Source organism: Crocodylus siamensis, chromosome 6 (assembly GCF_052110815.1).
Source record: "Crocodylus siamensis isolate JL-2025a chromosome 6, ASM5211081v1, whole genome shotgun sequence".
Lineage (NCBI taxonomy): Eukaryota > Metazoa > Chordata > Crocodylia > Crocodylidae > Crocodylus > Crocodylus siamensis.
The window spans coordinates 17,581,479-17,598,423 of record NC_143400.1 but is presented as its reverse complement, the minus strand read 5'-3'; the positions used below and the strand labels follow the sequence as shown (position 1 = coordinate 17,598,423).

Sequence of the window (16,945 nt, the reverse complement as noted above, 5' to 3'; positions counted from 1 at the left end):
GAGCAGTGGCACTATTCATTGTCATAGTTCTGGAAGCCACTGCTCCTCCACCGCCACATTTCTGGACCCCTAGGAAACCTCCCAGGGCTGGATGACACGGCCCCGTGTGCTAGAGCTGCTCTAAAGCCAGGTGCAGCATGCAGGGCTGGGCCAACACACCAGATTGCACCCACAGACCGATCCCACGCTGGTTCAGGCCAGCAGACTGGCCACAATGTGCAATGTGGCCCCACACCATTCATCAGACCTACAAAGTCATATATTTGAGCACCGGTAGCTGATTCATGAATCTTCAATTGGTCTAGTTCCCAGAGGGGAATAAAGGAACACCCTTCAGTTGCAGGGTGCCCTGGAGCATTAGCAAGCAGCACACTGGATATTTCTGTGGTGTTGAGTGTACCTCTGCCATCAGGCCCTCCGCGTACCCATCGCTCAGGCTGACACAGAATAGGGACACTTAACACCTAGTCATGACTCATCCTTAAATGTGGTACAGTTTTGAAACAAGCACCTTCCCCTGCCATCCACGGACAGCCAGGAACAATCCATTCCACACCTCGGTCGGGTTTAGCGCTGTTAAAAACAGGTGGGTGGACCAGGAGGGAAAGAAACTGTTAGAGACTGGAATACGTTAGACAAGGACTATTTTTTTTTTTAAGCAAATGTTTCTTCGCTTTTTTAGACTTAAGCCTCCCCCCTCCCAAAAATGCCAGGTCTTCGTTTTCTCTCGTTTTCTGACTATAGAAAAATACTGGAGCAATTCTGGGGCTCAGAAAGGCCCCAGCAGGGATGAGCGTTGGGAGCACTATGGATTCCTCTTGGAAATCTCCAGGGGTATCTTGTGCACCGTGTTTGCACGCCTGATGGTGCTCGGCGCCCACTAGCACCCTCAGAAGGATCTCGCGGCAACCCAGCGCACTGTGCCTCGGCACCCTGGCCGGGAATCAGTTTTGAACTGTGGCAGCCGACGTCGCCTCGGTCGCCCCCCTTCAAGGGGTTTTTAGCAACTTGCAAGCTGCAAGATGCATCTGCCCGTGACTCTTGCATCCGCTGGACTTAGCCTTTTCTCACTTATTGAGACGAAAATGTGGGCACGACTTCAACGATCGTGCGTGTCTCGCTCTGCCACAATCACGATGCTCTTGGCTCCCTGCTACAGTCAGTCCTCAACATAAGATGTCTCGAGTTGCAACACACGGCGCTGATGACGTTTAGAAATCAGCACAGTTTTGACTTTCCGATGGCGGACACATGCGCTGTGTCGCCCATCTCCCCGGAGGACATCGGTGAAAACCTCCTCCTTTTTCTTCGAGAAAGCAGATGGGTGCCCCAAGGCTCCTGGGCGACTTGGGCCAAGTGCCCCTCGCAGCGCCCAGCCGAGTCCTTCCAGATCCACGCGATGGCTGTTCACGTCCGTGGCGTTACAGGACTTCTTGGGAATGGATCGAGGACATCATTCTGGGTGGATTTCGGTGAAAACAGCGAGTCGGGTTTGGGTGGAGGAACCAACCCCGTGTATCCCGTCCTCCCTGCGGGGATGTCGGTCCCGAGTGAGGACGTTTCGGTTTTGCGTTGTGAGCCGCCGCCTTTCACCCCACGGGCAAGGCCCAGGCCCAGGCGGGGGCGTGTTTCCACCCAAGGCGCGGGGCGCCCCGCCGGACAGGGCCTGGACCTGGGCCTGGGCCGGTCCCCCCGTCCAGCCCGTTGCCGGACAACCCCTCCCCCATCCCGCCCCTCCCGTTGCCGGGCACCCCCCTCCAATCCCCGCCCCGCTCCGCCTGTTGCCGGGAAACTGCTCCCGCCCGTGACGGGAGGCGCCTGTGGGTCAACCCGCCCTCCCCAAGATGGCGGCGGTAGCGGCGGCGCGGGGCGCGGGTGCGGGCGCCGCAGGTACCGGGCAGCGGGGCCGGGCGCCGGGCGGGAAGCGGGGCCGGGCCCGGGCCCGCACGGGAGCTCCCTGCGGCCCCATGGAGGCTGGTGGCGGCCCCGCAGCCTCCCCCTGCGCTGAGGCGGCTGCCCCGGTGCTGGGGGCAGGGCACGGCAGGGCAGAGGCCCCTCGGGGGCGGGGGGGGCGCCTGCGTGCGCGGGGCCGGACGAGCGGGCCGGGAACCAGGGGGCAGTTCCCGGCCCGGGGAGACCCTGCACTGGGCTGGTTTCTGAGCACCACGAAGAGCCGGTGCAGGTTTGCCACCTTCCTGCTCGACGGGCCCAGCGTCCCTCACGGGGCGGGTGCGGGTGGGGGGGACAGACTCGCCTCGACTCGACTGGAGCCAGGCTGGCGTGACAGTCGTGTCAGCGAGCGAAGGAGACGCGGTGTAGAGGAGCTGGCACGGATGCGGGTGCGTTACTGGACCGACGTCAAGCGTCCAGTTGGGAGGACCTAATCCATACAGGCCCCTATGAGTCTGTGCTCGGTCCAGTCCGGCTTGAGATCGTCGTGAATAACTTAGGAGATGGAGTTAATCGCACGAGCGGGTTGATATTAAGCCAGAGAGGCCGGGGGTGGATGCTGGAGTTGTCATGACCTCAATATGTTTGCAAAGTGGTCCGGCAAACAGAGAGAAAGTCAACAAGGAAGAGCGCAGACCTGCCCTTGTGTTGGAGCAATTAAACGTGCCAATGCAATAGAGCAAGTGACTGGATGGGCAGGCTGTGGGCAAGTACCGGAGCAATGCTATGTTGTGAGCCAAAAGTGATCCAACAACATCTGATTGCCGCATAGAAAAGCGCCCGTGCCCCAGGGGCGTGATTGGGAATGTCGCGTGCAAGTCCAAGGCAGCGATTCTGCTCGGCGCTGTTGTCCGCAGACAAATGGGAAAGCGTTCAGAGGAGATTGCGGGTCTAGACGACATGATGTCCGAGGAAAGGTTGCAAGCACTTGGCTTAGTCTAGACTACAGAAGATTTAAGGGCTGGGGATTGGATAGAAGCAAGATACATTTAGGTACATCTTTTACTGGACTAACTACAGCTGGGAGAGAAGTTAGCCAAGTTTCAGGCACAAAATGCCTTCCTGGTGTGCTCAAACAAGTGGACGTGGCCAAATTTAAATGCCAGGTAAAACAATATGACGTGTTTTATCCTGTGGGGAGTCTGATAAGTCTTCAAACACAGACCAGGTTTGTTTGACCAGGGCAACGGTTCCCTGCTCTGTGTCGACGAGGGCTGGAGGAGAAGTGACCGAAGCCAGGCAGGCCGAAGTTGGATACGAGGAAGGACTTTCTCCCCCTGAAGATGGTTCTGTGCCGGGGCAGGTGCCCGGACTGGTGACAAAAGCTTGGTCACTAAGTGCAGATTGGACAAACCTTTGTCTGGTTCAGATGGGGCTAGCCCTGCCTGGAGCAGGGGGTTGGACTAGGTGCCTCCCTCAGCCGGGTTTCCTTGGACTCTGGAACCTCCAAGGGCACTTCTGTTTTTAGTATTTCATGAAGTTGCTGGCCTTTGTCCGGGTCTCAGAGAGCACTGCAGAGCCCAGGGAGTTAGGCAGAAGAACTGCTTAGCAGTTCAGCTGAAACTGCCTTTGCTGCTGCTGACGCACGTCCCTGAGCACTTCCAAATTCCACACGCCACAACTATGATACACAGCAGGGGGGTTTTGGCCGGCCTGGTGAAACGTTTGCCCCGCTTTCCAAGAGTGGAAGCACATACCCCTGCTGTCTGTCCCCTGTCCCTCTTGGCCCTGGGCTGTCCTGCAGCGTGCATGCATGGGCTGGCTGCTGCACCTTCCACCTCAGGGGATTCTGCTGTTCACAGGGGTAGGGAGCTCCTCACAGAGGGGCGGCATGTGCCAGGGCTTCAGAGGAGCCCCTCATCCTGAAAAACACTCTCGGCTGAACGGAGGCTGCGTCTGCCTGTGTGCGCCTGGCTCACTCAGTGGGTCACAGCCCTTCCCCAGTGACTGGGCAGGACAGGTACTTCTTGCTGATTAGGCCTCAGAAGCAGCAGGCAAGGAAGAGCAGATGGCAGCTCCCTGTGGGCTGGTGCCAGGAGGTACATGGCCTTGGGAGATCTACTTCTTTGGAGGGGTGCTAGAAACAATCCACTGGGAGGAGAGTGACAGGTTCATGAGGATGCCCAGGCGCTGCCCTGGTGCCAGTGCTCTGTGCAGCCTGGGTGCAGTTGAGCAGGGGGAAGAGGTAGCAATGCTCCTGCTGTAGCCAGAACTGGCCTTGTGCTGCCTCCCACCTTTGCTCTGGTTATCCAGTGGGCTTGACCTCCTCTGTCTCCCCCTCAGCATCCCCTGCCTGAAGGCGCTGGGCAGGCCACGTGTCCACATCACTGCAGCGATGCATCCAGCCCCACACAAGGACCAAAGAGCTCTTTGCCACCAATCAAGACCAAGCATCGTGTCAGAGCACGGGAAGAGGCAAGTCTGAGTCCTTAGATGGGAGCAACTCCTTGTCTTGCACGTGATCCCTCTCCTCCCTCTCTCCCAGTTCCAGTGAATGGGGATTGTCCTCACCCAGTTACACCCCCATATTTACTGTGTGTCAGTGGGGGAAAGCGGAGTCTGTAGAGCCTTGGGTCTCTGGCTGTAGGGTTCCTTATGCTGCCAGCTGTGGCTACATTGCTTCATTGGGCCACATGCAGTTCTTCCCTGATCTGCTGTGCCAGCCCTGTGTCTGCAGCAGGGGAGGAAGGAGGATGTGCCACATGCCCACTGTACTTGGTCTGGGCGGGGGAGAGAGGGAAGGGGGAGTTTAGGTCACAGCCAGGATGCTCAGGTTAGTCCAGCAGGACCAGGGCCCCCCTTAAGGGGCCAGGCCTGCATCAGCCTCTTCCTCTATGCAGCCAGATCTCCTGAGTGCAGGGGGAGGCTTACTGCTGACAAGTTTGCACACCTGCTGCATGCAGTCCTGGGAGGCCAGGGCTGGAGGCCAACATTAGCAAGCAGTCAGAAGGTCATTGTGCCCAGTTTGCATCTCAGTCCTACCTGGCTGTCTCCACAGCATCAGCTAGACCCTGTCGCCCCTCCCTGAGAAGCGGTGCTGTCTCCCGGCACCATGATCCGCCGACTGCTGGACCGACCCTGCACCCTGGCCCTACTCATAGGATTCCAGTTTGCCTTCATGGCCTACTTCTCGCTGGGCGGCTTCCGGAACTTGACCTCCATCTTTGGGCGCGAGTCCATCCCCGTCTTCGACTACTCCCGCACTCGCGATGTGTACACCAACCTGAGCCGCCTACTGCCCCCACTTGGCACCCCACCAGGACCCCTGCCCTACTGCCCAGAGCGCTCGCCCTACCTCAGTAAGTGGGGCTGTGGGAAGGACTATGCAGCTTTGCTCTCTAGGTGGCTCATCATGCGTGGACCCAGCTGGCTCTTGATCGGGTTAGTGACTGTTCCAGCAGATGTGAGCAGAGCTCACAGAATTGGCTGCTCAGCCAAGGCTGGGCTGGTACAGCAAGGTCCAGGGGCATCCTGAGGGTGCAGCCTGGGAACAGGACTTGCCGGGAGACTGGTCAGTGCTACCTGGGAGCCACTTTGCCCTCTTTCCTCTCCTGTGCCATTGGTGGGATGCTGTCCTGCACTTGGGACACACTCAGAAGAACATTCACCCCAGCCGAAACAGCATCTAGAGCAGGGGTGGGCAAAATATGGCCCACAGGCTGGATCTAGCCTGCCAGTTGATTTTTTTTCCAGCCTGCAGGTGGGTAGCAGCACCACGTGGCAGGCCCTGGGCAAGCCATGGTTAGGCTCTGGCCTCTCCTGGCAGGTGATGCGGGCGACAGATCTGGCTCTGGTCTCTGCTTGTGTCACAGGGGATACTTGGCAGAAGCAGCCCCTCCTGCCCACCTCTGCTCCTGGGGGATGAAGCTTAGCCACAGACCTCAGTGCTGTCCCATCCTCCCTTGCCATCAGGGCTCCTGGGAGCCATGGCAGGGGGGAAGGGAGAGGGGAGCATACCTACACCAGGAGCCGTGATGGCGGAGTGGGAAAGCACAGAGGCCTGCGGCCAGGTTCCATTCCCTGCCCCCACAGCTGCAGACGTGGCTAGCTATGGGAGGGCAGGCCACGTGTGGTAATGCCCCAGGCAGGCTTATGCTCCTGTTGCTGCTCTGGCACCAGCCTTGGCTCAGCTGTGTGGAGCGTGCACGCGCATGTATGTGCATATGTTTGTGTGTGCGGCCCTCAAAAGCCCACCAAAACTCCTCAAGTGCAGCCCTCCAGCCCAAATAATTGCCCACCCCTGATCTAGAGTGTGCTCCTGGTTGTGTTTGGCAGCCATGTGGCTGCTTTTGAGCTTGTAGTGTCAGGCGTCACTGTCCTTCTGATGAGACCCCCTTCAAGCAGGTCCTGTGCCAGCACTCCATCCCCTCCTGCAGTAAGCAGGGCACAGCAGCATTAGCCCACAAGTCCAGAGCTGCCAAGGCTAGTGCATGCAGCTGTGAGGTTGGCTCTAGCACAGGTTGCATGCGCCCCCAAGGTGTGAACAAGGCTGGGAGCATATGGGACTTGCTTGGACATGTGTGCAGGGAGGCAGCCCAGGGTCAATCCTCTTGAGGATAGGTGGGTGTACATCAGGCTGTCTGTGGTGGGCACCTGTGAGACCTATGTCACTTCCATATCATTGGCTTGGCCAGGATAGGGAGAGCAGCAGGGCAGGCTAGCAGGGGCCAGTTGGGTGTGCCTGGCACGTGGATATTCCAGCCTTGCCCTAGCTCCCTGCAGGGGCCTGGCCCAGGGTGGGATTACTCATGCTGGTTACATCCCCTGTGCTGAGGCAGGCATGGAGGCACACAGTGCAGGTAGGGATGCCTTAGGGTTCATGTCCCTGCATGGGCAGGCGAGGCATTCGTCCTTGCAAGGGCGAAAGGCAGGGCTCTGGCTCCTACTGCTGTAAATGATCCCCTGGTGCCGCTGACTTAATCCCTAGTCGCGCCAGGACTGAAACCGCTGACTGTCCCTGTGCAGCCGTTGCTGCTGGGTGAGCCAAGGGCAGACTCCCCCGCCCCTGGGAGCAGCCGCCTAGCCAGCCCTCATGCAGCTGAGGCTCTGTTGGCTGCCTGCTAGGCCTGCTCTTCCTGCAGCCCCCGCTGCATGATGAGCCCCCTGGCACAGTGGTGTCCTGCTCTTTCATGTGCCCTGGGAACCCAGTGGGGGCAGAGCTGGTGCGGCTGTGACAGGTTTCCAGGCAAAGATGAGTCTGGCTAAGCCCAGGGCCATGTTGAATTTGGGGCCACCTGGTCATGGTCTTGGAGCCCCTGCTGTGGGTAAGGGCTGCTTGCAATGTAGAGCATGGTCAGGACAGCCAGTGCTGCTTGGCAGTGCAGCGTGTGAGCATGCTGGTGCTGTATATGTGGGGAGAGGAAGGGGTGGTTCTGGGCAGGGTGGATGAAGGTGCTGAGGCCCCATGGGGGTGTGGTGTGGGGGCAGGCTGAGCTCTGCCCAGGATGCCAAGACCTGCTTTTGTCCCCATGCAGTTGGCCCCCTGACCGTGAGCTTCAGCCAGGTGCCAACCCTAGAGCAGATCCAGGCAAAGAACCCGGCAGTGAGTGCAGGGGGGCGGTACCAGCCCTTGACCTGCGAGCCACGGTCCCGCACGGCCATCATTGTTCCACACCGCAACCGGGAGATGCATCTGGGCCACCTGCTCTACTACCTACACCCCTTCCTGCAGCGCCAGCAGCTGCACTATGGCATCTACGTCATACACCAGGTAGGCCGCCCCTGCTCATGGCTGGGGGGCTGCCCCTGCTTGTTGCCGTGGTGGGGGCGACCTCTGCACCCTGGCAGCACTCTCCTGTGCCCCTGTACTCCCCTGGCCTCTCTGCCTGTTTTTCTGCAGGCTGGGAATTCTACTTTCAACCGGGCCAAGCTGCTGAATGTAGGGGTGAAGGAGGCCCTGAAAGACGAAGAGTGGGACTGCCTCTTCCTGCATGACGTGGACCTCATCCCTGAGAACGACCACAACCTCTACACCTGTGACCTCTGGAGCCCCAAGCATGTCTCTGTCGCCATGAACAAGTTTGGCTATAGGTGCGTGGGGGCAGGGGCTGGGGGGACCAGGGGGAATGGTAATGCCATGTGGGGATGGTGGCCTGCCATGATGGCTTTGCTGGGCTCTTGGCCGTGCCAGTACTAGTCTCCTGGGTGCGACTGCCTGGGGAACAGGTTCTGCCAACTGGCCCTGGGAGAGGGGCTCTGAACTGGCTCACCAGGGGCCCTAGGGCCATTGGCTGCAGAGTCTGAGCGGCGCCTTCCTCTCCTTGCAGCCTCCCATACTCCCAGTACTTTGGTGGGGTGTCAGCCCTGACCCCGGACCAGTACATGAAGATCAACGGCTTCCCCAACGAGTACTGGGGCTGGGGCGGGGAAGATGACGACATTGCCACTCGGTGAGTGCCTGCATGTCCCTGCCTGCCAGGCCTTTCCTGCATGTCCGCCACCCGGCTTGCTGGGGTCAGTGCCATAGAGTCATGGAGAGGTGGGACTGGAGGGGAGTTGCAGAGGTCACATCTAGTCCAACCCCCAACCTGAGGGAGAATCAGCCCTACCCAAGCTATCTCAGATAACCGTAATCTAAACTGCCTCCATGCAAAGGGCATCCCCACAGCCACCACAAGCTCTTGGCCTCGAGTGTGGGTGCAGCACAGCTCAGGCAGCACTTGACCTGCAGAAGGGGAGGGAAGAAGAAGCCTCTGCAGGCAATCCCAGCAGCTTTGCCCAGCCACCAGGACTGCTGGGGCTTGGCGTGTTCTCCCTGCTGATGTCTTCCTGTTCTTGTGATACTGTCCATGCCTCTGGGCTGGGCTGACTGGCTGTACCTGCATGAGCAGCATTCAGTCCTGCCTGCCACAGCTTCCAGGGATAGGCAGAGGGAGCCAGCAGGGCTGCAGGCTCTGCCCTAGTACAGGGGAGAAAGGGCTGCATGGCACACCTGGCTCCTAGGGGAGCAGGCCCCATCAAGGTGTGGTTTCCTGGTTGCTGGGCGCAGTGACAGTACTCGGGATGAATTTTTAAGGGCTGTGGTCACCCAACCAGTGGCTGGGCCCCACAGCCTTTTTAATTCAAATAGATTGGGGTGCCCCAAAGGCCTGGATTCCTGCAGCAGTGCATAAGTCTAGAGTTCTTCCATTCCCCCTGCCCCCTCCCTGCCAGGGTCTGACTGCATCTCCTCTCTGCGCCCTCACCGTGTCTTTCTTCTCTCCACTCCTCGCTCTCGGGACTTTTTGCATGCATCTTTCTCACACAGGGCCCTTCCCAGCTGCATGAAGGTAGGTCACAGTTGGGTTGTAGGTGTACAGTACCAGCAGGCAGGGAGGGAGCACGCTGTCACGGGAGGGGCAGTGTTCTGGCTGTATCTGGGTGCTGTCCTGGGCAGCTGCCTCTGGTTCCAAGCTAAGCAGCTGCTGCCTGATTCCATGGTGCTGAGCCATGGCTTCTGTGGTTGGAGGCAGTTCACTTGCTCCTCCCTGTGGTCACAGGCCCTGGCCCAGCTGGCTGCCAGAGCAGGTGCTGCTGGCTCCAGGATGTAATGGCTAGAACCTGCTCCAGACACCAAGCATGGGGAATCTTGCAGCAGGCACCCATGTGGGCCCAGCTTGGCCCTGCCTCTTCCCATCCCACTGGGCTGGAGAGGGCTGCCTTGGACCAGCACGTGGCAACAGGGGTGCTGCCTCTGGCCTTGGTGGAACACCCATGTTGGGCTGTAGCTTCAGCAGGGGCTGCCTGGGGGAAGTTGAGGCCTCTGGATGTCCTGGCAGCCTGGGAAGATGCGGTGAGTGGCTAGGGCTGTGGGGTGCTGGAGTTCAGTGGGTGCTGCCGCCCACTCCCTGGTGCCACGCTGAGGTGCATGCTCCCCGCAGGGTGCGTCTGGCCGGCATGAAGATCTCGCGTCCACCCGTCTCCATTGGCCACTACAAGATGGTGAAACACAAGGGAGACAAGGGCAATGAGGAGAATCCCCACAGGTGAGTGGGGCACAGGACCTGTGGGCCTTAAGCCCAGGCTCCAACGTGTGGTACCACTGCTCCACCTACAGGCACAGGGCCCCCTCAGCACTCCTGCCTCTGGTGCTGGGCTGCTCAGAGATGGAGGTGGAATGCCTAGGGGCTGGCAGCAGGGAGGCACCTGGAGGGATCAAAGGGGGCAGATCCCCTGCCTCAACTCCAGCCTCCCTACAGATTCGACCTGCTGATCCGGACACAACGCATGTGGACACAGGATGGCATGAACTCACTCAGCTACGTGCTGCTGGCCAAGGAGCTGCGGCCTCTCTACACCAACATCACTGTGGACATCGGGGTCAACCCGCGGCCCCTCAAGGACCGCAGCGGGCCTGGTCTACGGTCTGGCTTCAACAGACAGAAGCACAAGAGCAGCTCGAACCATGAGTTTAGGCAGGAGATGCTGCGTACACTGCCCCGGGCCACGGCAGGCTGGGGGGAGCGGCTGCCCCCTGTGCGTAAGGGGGTGGGGACAGGTGCCAGCCAGAGGGTACCCCCAGCTGCTGCAGCTCAACTTGGGGGCAAGGAGGGGGCTGCACAGAATGGCAGCCAGGCACAGGCAAGAGGGGGAGTTGCAGATAGCCCTAGGCCTCAGCAGGGAGCAGGAGCTCCTGCCCTTGGCAAGGCTGCTCAGCCCAGCCCCATCCTGCTCCCACATGGCCCAGAGGCCTCTGGGAAAGGGAAAGGGAAGATGGATATAGGGGACAGTCACCCAGAGACAGACAGGATCTTCCAGGCTCCCCAGAGCCAGGGGGACAATCAGACAGTGCTGCCCAGTGCACACTAGGCAGTAGCTGACCATGTGTGCTGGCAGGTGGGGGCTGTGAATTTTCAGGCACTTGCTCTCAGCTGGCTTCTCTGGGGAGTCTTGGTAGCCACAGCTGGGTGCTGTCCCTGGACCTAAGTCAGCCCTCAAGGCTGGCTGGTTGGGGCTCTTCCCTGGGCCAGCAGGGAGCCAGCATTGCAGGTGCTGGCAGGCCACAGGATAGGACCAAGGCCTCCAGCTGTGACCCTGCTGTTCTGGCCCCTGGGCCTAGGCCTTCCTGTGCCAGGGCTGCCTAGGCTCATGTGCTGGCTGTGATCATCCTGGTGAGAACCTTCCCCTGCCAACCTGACTGTGCGACGCTGGGCCCTGCCAGGGAAGCCTGATCTCATAGCTGAGGGTTGTGCTATCCCAGAGTGCCCTGTCTAGGTACACAGGGGTGGGGTGCAGGGGAACATAGGTCAGTGGTGGGTGTCCCTGTGGGAATCTACTCTTCCAGCATCCCAACGCAGGTCTGGGGAGAGCTGTAACAGCAAGCTTTGCCTAGCAGCAGGGTCATGAGCCCTGCTGTACCCAAGCTGCTGCAGGCAACAGTGGAGGCTAGGACTGCCTTAGGGTTGACCTCCATGCCCCGACTCCCACTTTCCCTTCAGCTCAGCACCTGCTGCCTTGCAGTGCTGTAGCTGAGGCTGGAATGACCTAACATTGGAGCCAGAACCCCAAGCCTTGTGCTGCTCCGCATAGCCTGCTGTCCACTCTGCCTGCCTCTCCCCCCCATGGTGCCTGCTGGGCAAGTGCCATATGGCTCATAGCTGCCTGGCAAGAGACCCTACCCCGGCTGCCTGGAGTCCTGCCTGCACCCCTACTGTGGGGCCAGCTGTGAAACAGCCTGCTCTTGGGGGAGGGGAGCACCCCTCATTGGGGCAGGTACATAGCATCTGTTCCACGCAGTTCTGCAGCACAGGACAGTGTCAGTCCTCTGTCCTGGAGCCACAGGCCCAGTACATACATAGAGCTGGCTATGGCCAGAACCACCTGAGTGCTTGCAGGGGTGATGAGGCTCCTCTTGCCACAGGTCTCCACCTCCTGGAGGCGGGGAGCAGAACCAAGTGTGTGCCTGTGCTGGTCCCCCTAGGCCTGCATGAGGTCAACCAGTCCTTGACATGGGAGCTGGGCTGGGACAGTAGTAGCCTTCCTCCAGAAGCCGCAAAGCTGGTGCTTCCCAGTGAGCAGAGCCAGCGCCTTGCACTGCTCCCAGCCCATGCCTGCCCCCAGGCCCCACACTTGTGGGTGTTGCTACATTGGGCCCAGTTCCCCCCCATAGCCGTTCGCATCCAAGCCCTGACACCGCGTGCGACTATTTATTCTATTTATGAACAATCGGCTGCAGCAGCACTGGGGGTTTGTTAGGGTTTTTCAATAAAAACTTTTGTCTTACAGCAGCTGCCTGCCCCCACTCTGCAACCCTGGGCCACCTGTGGGGAGGGGCACAACCAGTGGGTCACCAGAGGGAAAGGGGCAGTGGGGCTGTTCACCCCAGGGAATGGGGGCTCATGCTGCAGGAGTGAGGTGCAGACCTGGAGCCTCAGCTGCTCATGGCCCCTGGGCTCCCTCGCCAGGGGCATTTGGTCACTACATGGCAGCAGGAACCAGGCTCAAACCAGCACAGGACTTAGGCAGCAGGGTGGCCCAGGAGTGGTGGGACAGCCCAAACTGAGTTTGCTGCAACAGCAATGAGGGGCTGTTTGTCCTGGGAAGCGGAGAGCCAAGGCTCTGGGGCCCACACTAGTGGGGAGGGAGAGAACGGGCTGTAGGCCTTTGTGCTCCTGGCACTCTGCCCTCACTGCCTGAAGGACTGCATGTATGGGGGAGGCAGAGGTGCTGCTGCTACCAGCCCTGAGGCTGCAGAGCCACAAATCCCTCACTGACTGTCTGCTGCTTGGGATTCATGTTGGCCCAACATGGGTGTGTGCCCCACCCCCTGCAGAGACTGGCCACCATGGCATGCAGCAGTTTGCCTCCAGTGCCTGAGGCAGCACGCGCCAAATCAGCAGGCCTGGCCTAGAAGCCTGGCCACAGCCATCTTGGCATTGTAGAGGCAGTCGATCACGGAGACACCCTCGTAGGAGGCCCCGACCAGGCTCAGCGGCAGCCCCTCCTGCTGCAGGTACCGGGTGATTGTTTCTGCCAGGAGAGAGGAGGGCCTGAGCACCTGGCAGGAGACGGTATCTGCTCCCTGCCTGGCCTCAGTGGGTGCACAGGGCTGGGGTGCAGGTGTGCATGTGCCCACCCCCTTCCCACCTCCCAGCCTGGCTTCAGCACCCCACCCCTACCCAGGGGAGAACGTGGAGCAGGAGAAACAGGGCAGCCACCCGCAGAGGCAGGACAGCACAGCCTTACCTATCCTCTGGCAGTGGCCGAGCGTGTACTGGGGGAGGCAGGCCTGTGGATAGAGCAGAGACCAGAACTGAATGCAGACCCGGCCCGTGGGGCCCTGCACCGCCCCTGCCCACTCACTCCTACCTTGAGCACCGTGACGATGGAGTGGGAAGGCGTGGCTGACACACCCAGCTGCATCCTTACTGCCTCCTGGGCCTGGTGCAGCAGCGTAGCTGGCAGCACAGTCTCTGGGTCCCCAAAGCTCTGGGTGAACCATGCGCCTCCCAGCATCACCTGCCAGCACAGCACAACCCTCCTAGGAGGAGCCAGGCCCCACACCGCCCACCCAGCCCTAGGGAAGGACACAGAGCCACAACACCTGGCATGATGCAGCCCAGGTCCTGTCCCATGTCCCAGGCAGACAGCGCAGGACCCAATGTGCCATTGCCAGGGCCTGAGCCACCTGCAGGTTCCAGGGTGCAGGCAGATCCCAGCAGCCCCTGGCATGCTCCTCAGGTGGAGCTGGCACGCACCGTAAGCCGGATGGAATTGCCCTTGGCGCCATTCTGCTCCGGAAAGGCCACCGAGTCATAGACGATGCCCAGCAGGGAGCTGTTCTCAAAGGAGGGCACCAGGTGCCCAAATCCCTAAAGCAGAGACAAAGGGATGGCTATCACCCCACAGCCAACAAAAGTGCCCCTGCCCGTGGTCCTGTTCCACCCCCAGGACTCAGCCTTCTCCAGTGTTCATGCTCACACATGGGCCTGCTGCCAGCCCCTCCTGGACACCCCCCCCCCTCCAGAAGCACCTGGGAGCCCCACTGCAGGGTGGGCCAGGATGCAGACCATGCCTGACATAAGGCCCACGTGACAAGCACAGTGCATGCCTGCAGGGGAAGCTAAGAGCTGGGGCCTTCCCGCTCAGCCCACGGGATACAACGCTGGGACAGCTCCGCGCTGTGCCAGGGTTGGGCAAGGCCACATCTCACCGTGACGGGCAGTGTGGCATCATCATACTGCAGGTTCACGACCCCCACCGACACTGCCTGGATGCCGCGCAGCGCCCGAGCCAGCGGCTCGGCCCCATCTGGGAGCAGGTCAGCCAGAGCTGCGAGCAGAAACGTTGGCCAGGACCAGCCTAAGCTCTGAGCCCCTCCGCTTGCATCAGCCCCAGTCCCTGAACCTGCCAGGGGAACCTCGCTCTTCCCCAGCTGCTGAGAACCCCTCCCCAGCCCCAGGTGAGGTGTCGCTCCTGCCGCAGCCTGGGAGAAACCTCAGGGGTCCTGGCTCCCTGCTCCCACCATGAACGCAGGCTCGGTTCCAGACAGGCTGAGGGCCAGGTGGGGTTTCACAACAGGAACCTGGGCACCCAGCTCCCTCTGCTCCACACCCCATGGGATTGGGGCGACCCCAGCATAACCCCCCCACCTCCGGCCGGGATGGCACTGATCACGTGGTCCGCAACGATGCTGCCGTCCTCCAGGATGATCTAGGCAGGAAAGGGGCAGTCAGAGCCAAGGAACCTGGGGATCCCAGCACCCCTTCCCAGAGACATCTGCCCTGGTGAGGAAGGGCCTGAGCAAAACCAAGGCACTGTGGGGACCAGCAGGGGCTCAAATACAACCTAGTCCTCATCCCCCTGTAGCCCATTCGCCTCCCAGAGTGGGGATAACAACCCAAGAGCCCTGGCTTCAAGCCACCTGCCTCCACTGTCCGGCTCTAGCCCGTGACAGCCAGGCCTGGTGCTTGGCTGGGCAGTGCTGCGGGGCGAGCAGGCTCTGCAGGTCCAGGTTCAAGGGCCCAGGCCTGCCCCGCTCTGTGATATCCCGTCCAGGGTGCAGGTGGGATGTCCTAGGCACCACTGCTCCCTCCTACCTGCCAGCGCTGGTCGGCCATCCGCTGCAGGCGCTTCGGCACTGCGTGGCAGTGCAGCTCCACGCCACGGCTGCGCGTCAAGTCCAGCATGGCCTCGGGCAGCGTCTCCATGCCGCCGCGCAGCGACCACTGGCTCCAGCGCTCAGTGCGGGCCCTGCGGATCAAAGCTGAATCCAGGGCTGGGCCCTTCCCTGAGGGAGGTGAAAGTCCATGTGCCAGCGCCCGGCTGCCAGGCACCCAGGAGCCCCATCAGGTCTGCTCTGCCCAGTGGCTCCCGCAGCCCTCCTGTCTCCCAGGGCCAGGACAGAGCCCCCGGCCAGAGCGGCCCCCCATGCCCACACCGGGTGGGGTCTAACCTGCCCCCAAGGCCATGCCCAGGAGAACGGAGCGGTGCCTCTGCTCAGCCTCGAACAGCACCGGAAAGCAGGAGCGCAGGCTCAGCGCCCGGCAGTCCCCGGCAAACACCCCGCGGCACAGGCTGTCCACGGCCACGTCCGCCAGCTGCGGTACAAGGGCAGTTGTCGCCCGGGCCCCGCCCGCACCACCCCGCGGCCGGGCAGGGCGGCTCCAGCTCTGCAGGGGGGAGATTAGCGGGGGCCGCCCTGCCCCACACCTACCTCGGCGCCGAAGCGGCGGCTGGCAAAGGCGTGCACGCTCTCATCCGGCCCGCGGCCCCGCGGCGCCGCCAGGTCCCGCAGCAGGCTCCAGAGCAGCGGGCGGCTGAAGGGTGGCACAGTGCGGACGAGCCCCCTGCGCCGGGCGGCGGCCGTGAGCCACGGGCCGGGCAGCGCGGGGGCAGGTACCCGAGCGCAGGGTGCGGGGCCGGGGACACGTACCCGAGGCTGGCGGGCAGGCGGTGCAGGGCCCCGCGCACGAAGAGGAAGCGGTGGCGCGAGGCCGCGTGGTCCCCGGGCACCGGCAGCACGTGGGCGTCGAGCCCCAGCTCCGAGACCTGCGGGCGGGGGCGGGGGCGGTGAGGGCGGGAGAGGGGAGGGGAGGACCGGGCGCGGGGGGTCGGGCCGTACCAGGAGCAGCGCGCTGGCGCCCCGGTGTCCGGCGGGGCGGAGGCCGCGGGGCCCGTGCTCGAAGACGGCGCCGTCCCGGGCGCGCGTGGACCGGATCCAGCCCCCGACGCGGCCGCCGCGCTCCAGCAGCACCACCTGCGGGGGGCACGGTCAGGGCGGGCGGCCGGGCGGGGCGACGCGGATCAGCCCCCGGCCCGGCCCGCACTGACCCGGGGGGCGCGGGGCGCGCGCGCCAGGTGGTAGCATGCGCTGAGGCCGCTGATGCCGCCGCCGAGAACAGCTACGGTCCGCGCCATTGCCAACGCCGCCGCCGCCGGGGCTGGCTCCGGACCGACCAATGCGAGCAGAGCGGGGGGGCGGGGCTGGCTCCGGACCGACCAATGCGAGCAGAGCGGGCGGGCGGGGCTAGGGGCGTGGGCGGGCTTTCAGCGAGGCCGTGCGCCGCGGGGCGGGGCTGATAGGGCGGGGCTGCGCGCCGCGGGGGCGGGGCTATGCGCCGCGAGGGGCGGGGCTCCCCCGCAGGCCAGGCACGAGGCCCTCCCGCGGCGCCGCCTGTGGCCAGAGCAGAGCAGAGCAGGCGGGGCTCGGCCGCGACCGCCCAGCCGCAGTGCAGAGCAGCATCCCGGGGCTCCCCGGCCGGGGCTGCACGGGGGGGAGAGACGGCGGCAGCCCGTGTGGCGGCCCGGCAGGGGACGCCGCCGCCCGGCCCCGAGCCCGGCGCAGGGGGCGCCCCGCGGCTCGAGGGGGAGCGGCTGGAGCCGCGGAGCACGGACCCGCCTGACAGACCAGCGCTGCGGGGGGGGCCTGGCCTTCCAGGCACGGCCACGTCGCTGCTCCTACCGCGTACAAGCATGAATCCCGCCGGGCGGCCTCCCGCCAGGCCCCGGCAGACCAGCCGCCCGGCCCAGGGCCGCGGGCCCGGCCCAGGGCAGGGGCTCCCAGCCCGGCACAGCC

The 16,945-nt window shown here is 62.6% G+C and overlaps 2 protein-coding genes across 2 annotated transcripts; one reads left to right on the top strand and one right to left on the bottom strand.

Annotated features, from left to right (window-relative positions):
• Positions 1 to 1,752: 1,752 nt before the first annotated feature.
• Positions 1,753 to 12,152, top strand: B4GALT3 (beta-1,4-galactosyltransferase 3). Its single transcript, XM_090055396.1, has 8 exons — positions 1,753 to 1,890; positions 4,234 to 4,365; positions 4,949 to 5,249; positions 7,425 to 7,660; positions 7,790 to 7,980; positions 8,217 to 8,339; positions 9,810 to 9,914; positions 10,128 to 12,152. Exons 3-8 carry the CDS (start codon positions 5,003 to 5,005, stop codon positions 10,735 to 10,737), a joined length of 1,512 nt encoding a protein of 503 aa, XP_089911522.1. The 5' UTR covers positions 1,753 to 1,890; positions 4,234 to 4,365; positions 4,949 to 5,002; the 3' UTR covers positions 10,738 to 12,152.
• PPOX (protoporphyrinogen oxidase) lies at positions 12,061 to 16,341 on the bottom strand. Its single transcript, XM_090055397.1, has 12 exons — positions 16,201 to 16,341; positions 15,992 to 16,126; positions 15,803 to 15,918; positions 15,584 to 15,716; positions 15,323 to 15,467; positions 14,967 to 15,157; positions 14,520 to 14,580; positions 14,081 to 14,199; positions 13,626 to 13,739; positions 13,237 to 13,386; positions 13,114 to 13,156; positions 12,061 to 12,897 (listed from the first exon to the last, which is right to left on the bottom strand). Exons 1-12 carry the CDS (start codon positions 16,285 to 16,287, stop codon positions 12,761 to 12,763), a joined length of 1,431 nt encoding a protein of 476 aa, XP_089911523.1. The 5' UTR covers positions 16,288 to 16,341; the 3' UTR covers positions 12,061 to 12,760.
• Between the last annotated feature and the right edge of the window lie 604 nt (positions 16,342 to 16,945).